The sequence below is a fragment of the Mesitornis unicolor genome, unplaced genomic scaffold (assembly GCF_000695765.1).
Source record: "Mesitornis unicolor isolate BGI_N332 unplaced genomic scaffold, ASM69576v1 scaffold15181, whole genome shotgun sequence".
Classification (NCBI taxonomy): domain Eukaryota; kingdom Metazoa; phylum Chordata; class Aves; order Mesitornithiformes; family Mesitornithidae; genus Mesitornis; species Mesitornis unicolor.
In genome coordinates, this window is record NW_010165906.1 from 35,245 (window position 1) to 44,463 (window position 9,219).

The following is a 9,219-nucleotide window of genomic DNA, read 5'->3' on the forward strand; positions in this document are numbered from 1 at the left end:
TGTAGCTCAGTGGATCACTGATCAGACCAAGGTACTCAGTAAAAAACATGCACATGAGGAAAATAAATCTCTTAAGGAAGAAAAAATTTGCAAACTCCTGGTACATTTCTAAGGCTACATTTTCTCTGAAGTCTTAAAATACCAGCAGGCATAACCATTAAGATAACCTTCTGTGGCTTTATTTTGAGAGGTGTTACTGATGTGGACCCACAACTCCTAATGAAGTCTCCTAACAGCTAAAGTTCTTGACCTTCAAAGAAACATTTCTATAACATAAAATCATTCTCCATAAAGTCTAAATTTATAGAATCTAATTGCAATCAGTTGTGAGGTTGCTGGTGCTTAGTATTAGATCACAGCCTACATGAAAAAGGCAAGAGAAAGGCTAGCAGAGGACACTAGAGAGTCCATAGGATATAGCTCAAGTTCAGCATCCTATGCATGCAAAGGGATCAGACATAGTATAAAATGGACAATAGAGGTACTTAAAATTGACCCACTACTACAACAAAAATCTTCTAGGAAAGTTATTACACATTAGTGGGCCTTTTTCACCTGGGTACCTTTTTTCTTAGAAGGTAATTGGGAAACAGAAAGCTTTAGCAAATTGTTTCCAGTGAGATCAGGGTGGCAGAGTGGCTTGTGCAGAACATTGCAAAGCTGATGAAGACCTTGCACTAGTCCTGTGAGGAAGATGGATCTCAACCCCCTGAAAAAACATTCATGTCCTTCAACCCCACACAAACTGCTTGGATGACACTTTTGCAAGACACTTATGTTCCAATACATTTCCAAGAAGAAAGAGGTTTAAAATTAATACAGTTTCAATAGCATCAGCAGGGACACTCCAGTTTGCCACCATCAAGGATGCTGTCCAACATATTTAAGAGAGCGAAAGAACTGCTCAGCGAGAGATATTTTAATCTTTCAATGAAAAAAATTAAAAAGTGAAAATTAAGTTTGGCTTAGTTTAGCGGGCACAGTGGTTCTGGGTTAACGGTTGGACTTGATGATCTTAAAGGTCTTCTCCAACCTTAATGATTCTATGATTCTAGAGCATGTGGAAGCTAATTCTCACTTCATTGAGAGTTGTGTATGCAAATGTGAGGGAAAATACTGACCTTTTTTCTATTTTAATACATATATCTCCTTTTATCTGTGTCCCTTGTGAAAACTGTTTTTCTTCAGTGAGATAATTTCTTACTTTGCTTCTCTTCTCTGATTATTGAGATGACTGTGACTGGTATAGTGATGAAAATACTTAATTTGCTTTCTTGTGCCTCCCCTTAAGGCCAGGTACAGGATATGAGAGTGCTTAACAAGGCTCATTCCCAGTTGCCAATCCCTAGAGGACTGGTAGTATGCAAAGGTGTTTATATCCTACCAGGAAAGGGGATGACAAAGAAAGAAATAAGCAGTTTCTTCAGAAGAATGATTTATCTGGTTCTTCAGGTAAGAAAATGTCCTCAGGAGTATGGTCCTCTCAAAGCTCCCTATTAATGTAAGGTGACTGTTTTTCCTAGCACGGACTACTAAATCAAATTACTATAAAATACCACAAGGCTGGATTTCTTTTGCACTTCAGTCAATACAAGGAATTGTTTAATAAAATTAATCTTTCTACTGCTCTTTTTAATTTCTCCCCAAGAAACAGATTAAAAGTTTACCTCTGACAAACAGGTATGCACTGTATTCACTCACTCCACCTTTCGTAACCATACGCAGGGTATATAAACCTTCATCATCTTTGTTCAGATGGGTAAAGGACAGAGCTGCCTGCCCTTCTCCAAAATATAACTTCGTCCACTTGGATTCCTTTATCAGCACATCTGGAAGAGAAGTCCCATCAGACACATTACTATGCTGTACAAAGCAACCTACATTCTAGTGCAGCTCTGTGCTAATCAAGGGCACAAACTAACCTTTATGCTGGCTTTATTCAGAGAGACGGTGCTTTGATGCTATGAGAACACTACAGAGTAAGCTGCATTTCTCTAAACTTATTTCATCAGTGAATGTTAGAGAATATGAGGTGTCAGATTACCCTATGCAGTGCCGGCAACAGAATTTCCATCACTATAAGTTTTAATACACTGACAGAGAAAAATATTATCCACATTTTGAAACAATGACATGAAAACCTGTGATATACTCTGATGAATGTAGAGTGGAACTTAGTTTCATTTTTAATAACTTTTCCTACCCATTCAGGTCAAATGTCAGATTACTCAATTTCTTCCTTCAAGTTTAAAAACCAGATTTCAGATTAATCTGAAGACTGCTATAAATATATACCAAATTTAATCTTCAAGGCATGCCTGTTGAGCAGTGAATAAAATTAAATTTGAATCTCTCACAGGTGAGAGGTGGTGACCCCTCATTAATGCAAATTAATCTGATTGCATCGTAAAACCAGAGCAAAAGAATGAGTGGGATATTTTATGCTAGCCAAGGGACTTTTTTGTATCACACCTTTTAATAGTTGATTGGATTATTTTTTATTTTTAACTCACTAAGACCTACTGCATGCTAATTTATTGTAATCAATGCAGCAGAACTGTATTTAAAGGAGCTGAATATCTATAAATTTTTATTATTCTGTTGCTTAAACACACTTCAGAGCAGACACTTGCAAAGGAATCAGTTTTTCCACCTACCAGCTGCATTGCATAAGAAAGTATGAAAAAATGACACACATTCAGATAATAAAGCATCTGGAAGGCACACACTACTAAAACTTACAGCAGTAAATTACATAATTACCTAAGCAGACAGTTGTTTTCTGAGAAGTGTACAATGTAAATTCAGTCACATTCCTTCCCATGAGATCCTTAATCATGAGATCCTTACACAGAAAATCTGCATGCCCCCTTTCTGTCATGCATGTCACAATGGTATTGAGACTTTGTGTAGAGAGACATGAAGTGCTTTAAATGAAAGCAGAAAATGTCTTCACATAGAAACTTTAACTAATGCACAAGTTCTGTGGAAAATCCTGAAGAAAAAACAATGCTGAATGACCAGCACTACTGAAAAGTAGGTCACTTATTTAGACTCCAAGTTTAAGTGGAATGGTAGACACTCCAGTTTGAATATATAGAAACTGTAAGCAAGTCTGAATTGTCTATTAAGGCCAAAAACATCCATTTCCACCCTTTTCCTGTCACTGTGGAGGCAGTAATGTTTGGAAAGAACAGAAAAATTTCTCTCCTTCACAGAAGTCCAAAGAACCACTAGACCCCCTAAGAAAGCAGGAGCTCTCTTTTTTTAATGCAGTCTGGATGGAAAACTTTCTAGAAAAGCCAAGAAAAGGAGTAAACTTTTGAGGCCACAGACATATTCAGATGTTCTAATAGAGCAGGTATTCATGCATCTGCCATCACAACAGTATTACAATTACACGGTCTCATTACTGCACTCAAATTCCCAGTCTATTCACACATTGTGCTCTGTCACTTCTGCCAGTATTTACCAAAGAATGAGCTTTTAGGAGACTAACCCTCACAGGCAGTGTGACTCAAGCCTCACATGATGTTTTCAGTACATAAGATAATTTTCCTAAAACAGTACTCTGCTGAAAATTCATATAAAGAGTAGGGAATTACTATATACTGAAACTTCTTTTCATCATGTATTTTAGTCTGCTGAAGTTTCAGCTAAATTCTGTTCTCCATGATTTTAACTTCTGAATTCAATTATTTTATTCTAGATTGCAGTATAAATGGCTGCAGAATGCTGGTGCATGTAGCTTTATAATGTTTATATTTCATTAGAGATCAATAACAGAAAGTTCCTGTTACCAGCTGAACTCATATCCAGATTAGATACACATTCCTGAAATATTATTTTGATTTAGTTCTTTCAGTATCTTAAATTGTTCTAAGTGGTCCATGAATTATAGGCATCATATTCATGTTTGTCAAATCCCAAACCACTTTAGAATATTTGATTCCCTTGACTTATACACCCCTAGGATTCTAGTAGATATTCTCAATAAGGTTCATTCATGTGAAGCTTATTAATGCTGGATAAACACACATTTCTCTTGTGCATAATTATTAAAGGTAAATAATATTTGATTAACATGAAATGAAAAATTTTAGGGAAAATGCAGTTTGTATTAATGCAAGAGTAAAATTATTACTTTTGAAAAAAACAACCCAGAATATCTAAAACACATGGTGTTGAACAAATTATTAACCTTCGCATTGTTTACATTTAAGTACTGCCTCCAGCTCTCAAGAGACTCAACACAGGGAACGGTAGCACATAACAAAGGTTCATAGTGCATGAATTCCTGCTGTGTTTGGGAATGAGTTATATGAGCTGATGCACCTGTGCACCTCTCGGAAATATAGAGATCCACATATATGCAAACAAAGGACAAATCTAGGCTTGTTTGTATCATCTTATTTCCTGTAACATAAGTAGGATAGTGGGATGAAAGCCTATCTGACTTACCTATTGGCTTCATCGAGACCAAGTTTTCATCTCAGGTTTTCACAGGGTCAAATGAGGGGGAAAACTTAGGTCAAATAAGGGGGAAAACAAAGAGCATAATATTGTCACATATCAAGAGGAAATTACCTTGGCATCAGGAAGGGTTAAACTGAAAGGGCTGTAAGCTTCACTTATCCAGAGTGCAAGAACAATTCATGTTGGATGATTAGTGGAACATTACAGATCATCCCTTGAAAATTAGCAGTTCATCATATCAGCAGTTCCAAACCCGAAATTTCTGAGGTTTGGCACCTTGAGAAATTTGGCCCAGTAGGAGACAAAGTAAAGGTACCATGGAAATGGATGGCTCACCTTAGAATGAGATAAGCTATAATTTACAGTCATTACAAATCCCTATACATTTCAATGGGAACAGAATCTGGGTTGAAGGATGAGTGTTAGATTTTAGGTTAGCCACCAAACAGAAAAGCCATTTTTATTATTTCATATTTTTTGTTTTAGCAACATCTAATAGTTCCATCACAATGATGTATCCACAGTGATAGACAAACAGGAACGAAACAGTAAATAGCAGTCCTTTCCCTGAAGGATCAGATGCAAATCTATGTAAAAATATGATGTGTATTGAAACAAAAGGTATAACTAGCAGCAATAAAAGCATCCTTTTTCTGATTTTCCTAATCCTGAATTTTCTTGATTGCCTTATCAATCTTACTGTCACTTCTTAGTTTATGCACCACATTTTGTCAGCTATGGAAATTTCTGCCAGCTTACCCAGGACCAATGCAAAAATCAGTCTTGAGAGTCCACCATTCTCAAATGTAGTCCCTTTGGGGAAAGGTCTCACCACTCACAAATAGCCAAGGCCTTCCTTAAATCCTCAGGCAGAATATTTACATTTAGAATTCTACACAGAGATCATGGTTTATGAAAACTGTTGAACTAAACATCTACAATAGCACACTAGCTGTTAAATTTTAAGTTGTTAGCTTTATGTTTCAAGACCTTTCTGTGGTGCTACTCATGCAGGGTTTGTGTACCACCGACCAGAGTATATGATATGCTTCAGTGATGTTATTTTCAGTACTTTCAGTTAAGATTGCTTTATTCGGCACAGCATAAGATTTTCCTTGAGGCTCACACCCACACCTCAGTGCTTCAAACCTTGATTTACTCCTCTGTGAGTACCCTTCAGCTCAGTGGTTACAGCATTCAATTATAACTCATGGTCAAATCTACGAAGTGAGTTTGGATTTCCACCTAGTCAGTAAATGTTCTAACTATTGTGTGATTAGACAATATGAGGTTACCTCCTGTTGCTGTAAATGTGCGCTCAAGAAAAGTTTGACCAAGTCACTTAATTGAAAGACAGTGCAGGTCTATAAATTCTAACTAGAGATATTTGTTCTACTCTGAATTAAATCTGAGAATCTCAGGTTCTAAGCCTGACTTGTGTCCTCAATGTTTCCTTGAGGATTTTGTAGGTAGCTTCTCTTCAACGTTTTAACTTACCATCTCTATACCACTCAGCACGAGGTCGTAGTCTTTTCAGGTCTGGGGTGATCAACATAGAACACTTCAGTGTCAGTGTTTCACCTTCAGTTCCAAAGGTGACTCCAAACTTCTCCAGAAACTGGACATCAATGTGAGTGAAACAAACATCATACGAGAGGGGCACTATGCATGAGAAAAATAAAACATTCTTGAGTATAAGTAAATTGAACTTGGCACAAATAGATTACTGTCTGATCTGAACAGGAGATGGAGGTCTTTATTATACTGTATGCTGATCTAGAGATGCAGCTAGGACAGCAAAAGCATCTGGGCAGCTCCTGTTGTAACTGAATGCTTAGAAAACAAAGCCAGAAGCAGCAAGTTGTACTCAATTTTCTCATCGGTAAAGCATTACTCTGATAAGAGTACATAAACTAGCTGAGCAAAAAGAAAAAAGTTCTTACAGTGGAAGGGCATTATCCCAGCTGGATGAGGCTCTTCATCCTCTCTGAATCCTGTAAATAAACATAAAATAAACATTCAATGACATGAGCATAATATTTATTTCTTGTTTTAATCATAAAGTAGGACTTACTTCGCACAATCACAGCACAATTAGTTGATGCCTGCCCATGGACATTTGTCGCAACTGCTGAATAGGTAGCAGAATCATCAAAATCAGCTCTAGAAAGGGGAAGGAGGACAACAGATGACTCTTTATGCAAATACAAATTATCTTAATGATTGATATTACAAACTAAGCTACATTAACTCCAAGGAAAGTGTATAAAGCTCTTTTCTGGTGTCACACAGTGCAAGATGTTGATGAAAGACAATCAGAAGATTGGTACTGGTTTTTGCTGCAGTTTTATCACAGCTTAGTGTGCAGGCTGCATTAACTTGAGCAAACTGAAAATGACCTTTAGACAATGATCAAAAGAAGATAGCTGGAGGATGCCAGTCTGGTTATTCTCCTTCTGTATGTAACCTTTTTCCTTAATCTGTCTTGCCCTTCTGCCACATATTTTAAGAAAGAGACATGGATTAAAAGTACATGTGATGTTTGCAGAAATTCCTCCTCCTATGGCTATTCCCAACAGGCAGATACTGGCATTTTTTGCCTCTCTCATATCTCTCAGGGAGGCCAGAGGGAATGAAATAAAACCAGAGAAACTGACTAAAATTGTTCTGGCATAATATGTTTTGGCTTGATATGTTTTTAGTGAGAAAATATATTTATTATGAAGGGTCAATATAATGAAAAATACAGTTAAAAATAGTTACTTCAGGTAAAATAAGACCCAGTGATGGATTTTCTCACTTACTACATCCTTCCTTGATGAGGAAACCACATTAGCAAATATATGGCCAGATGCTAAGATATAGGTACAAACTTTGATGTCCCAGTTCTTTTCTTATTTAAAATGGGGTCAGTTAGGAGAAGAACTATTGACATCAAATTGAAGTAAAGGAAACTAAACTATATGCAAATATATTTTTTGTTCAAGTCCTCAAATTTACAGTTGAAATACATTTATTTGCTATGTTTCCAATAAATATAAAGTGACTACTGACTCAAAAAAAGTTAAAAATATTTTGGACTATTGTTTTGTAAAATTTAGATTTGGTAGAATGAGATTCCTCTATTTTGTTGAAAGAACTTAGTCTGAATGGAAAAACTATTTTGAAAAAGGGAGTATTACATTTTTTACATTTCAGAATTAATATTTCAATTTAAGATAATAATTTCAGAATTTACTTCTCCTTTGTTTTCAGAAACATACTAAATACTGTAATATTAAATAAAACATTTTGGCTTTGAATGAATAAAACTATTTTTGGTCCAATTCAATTTTTTTTTAACTTTTCCATTAGCCAAGTATTCTGCAATATATCTGTCAAACAAAATTGTTGATTTTTCTTATTTCTTGTAATTTCTATTAGGTTGAACCATCAGCTAATCAAAGTGCTGTCTGAAACACAAAATTAAATCCTGCTTCTGTGTAGTTCATTTAGAACTGCATTTAATGGAGGCCACTCTGAAATTTCCAGTGATGAGATATAATGTTCTGCATGCACGCACTTAGTTTCCTCTCAGAAGAACAAATTTGTATCTTTTTGGCAACTGCCAGATGAAAGGGTTGAAATTCTGGTTGCACTTGTCTTCTAAGAGGTCGTATATCCTGGGTGTGATAGAAGAAAGAATATGTAAAAGTGTTTGATGTAAATTGCATAACAGAATACCAATTTGGGGGTATGCAGCACCTGTGACAGGCTCATCAGACACCTATTTTTCGGCTCTTGCATATATTCTGGACAGTGTCATATCACAAAAATGATACTATCTGCACTGTGGTATCCACAACACAAGTTGATGAAAGCTGTATTAAATTGAGATCTATTTCTCTAAACATACAGGACTAACAGCTCCTCCTGGAGGCTAATCTTCAGCCACACATTTCACAAAATTGAGAGGTAAACTACAAAGTTTATCATACAATTAATTATCAAAGCTAGAGAGGTAAGTTCTAAGATTAGACCACTTAATCAAAAAGCCTGCAGTTGGGTATGAAGCTCTTGAGCACCCTATTACAGCTTTGACAGGCAAAGTCTGAAAAATAGTTTAATTGAAGTAGTAGGCTCAATATTATTCAGTATTTTTGTTTTGTTTTGTTTTCAGGAAGGATTTAAAAAAATGCCAACACCTGTTCACAGATAGATATAGATACAGATACAGATACAGATACAGATATAGATGATATATATATATGATAGATGATATAGATAGCTTAACTGATTCTGGTCTTGCTTGAAAACTGTCGAGCTTGGTGGCATTTCTTTGCACTATCTTCTTAAAAACAAGAATTGTTTTCTTACTATCCCAGTTTCACACTGTCTAATATTTGAGTAATAAAATGCCGAAGGCAATGCAAAACTGCAGTAAAACTGCAGTCTTCTTTCCTAGGACATCTTATAATGTCTCTATAATGAAATGTACATAATTCATACGTTTCTCACAACCCAGTACAGTGTCTTGCTATAATGAAAAAAGCTAAGAACAAATGAGGCATCTCAAAAATTTCTTACAGGAAGCAGCATTGCAGTATTGACTGTATTGGAACTGCAAGGTGTTCCTACCACTCTGCACTACATCCCTACTTTAAGAAGATTATATAGAGTATACAGTAAATGGTACATAGTACATATTATATTTAATAACATACAATATGTATTCAATACACTGTAGTTGTTCTCTCACGTAAA

At 35.8% G+C, this 9,219-nt stretch overlaps 1 protein-coding gene across 1 annotated transcript in view; it reads right to left on the bottom strand.

Moving 5' to 3' along the window:
* Nucleotides 1–6,670, bottom strand: part of MYOM2 (myomesin 2) — a gene marked incomplete at both ends in the record, with an annotated part of 41,718 nt that extends 35,048 nt beyond the window's left edge. The window contains 4 exons of the mRNA XM_010194790.1: nt 1,668–1,829; nt 5,974–6,138; nt 6,420–6,470; nt 6,551–6,670. Of these exons, the coding sequence (XP_010193092.1) occupies nt 1,668–1,829; nt 5,974–6,138; nt 6,420–6,470; nt 6,551–6,670 (498 nt within the window). The remainder of the gene's footprint in view (nt 1–1,667; nt 1,830–5,973; nt 6,139–6,419; nt 6,471–6,550) is intronic.
* Nucleotides 6,671–9,219: the final 2,549 nt, after the last annotated feature.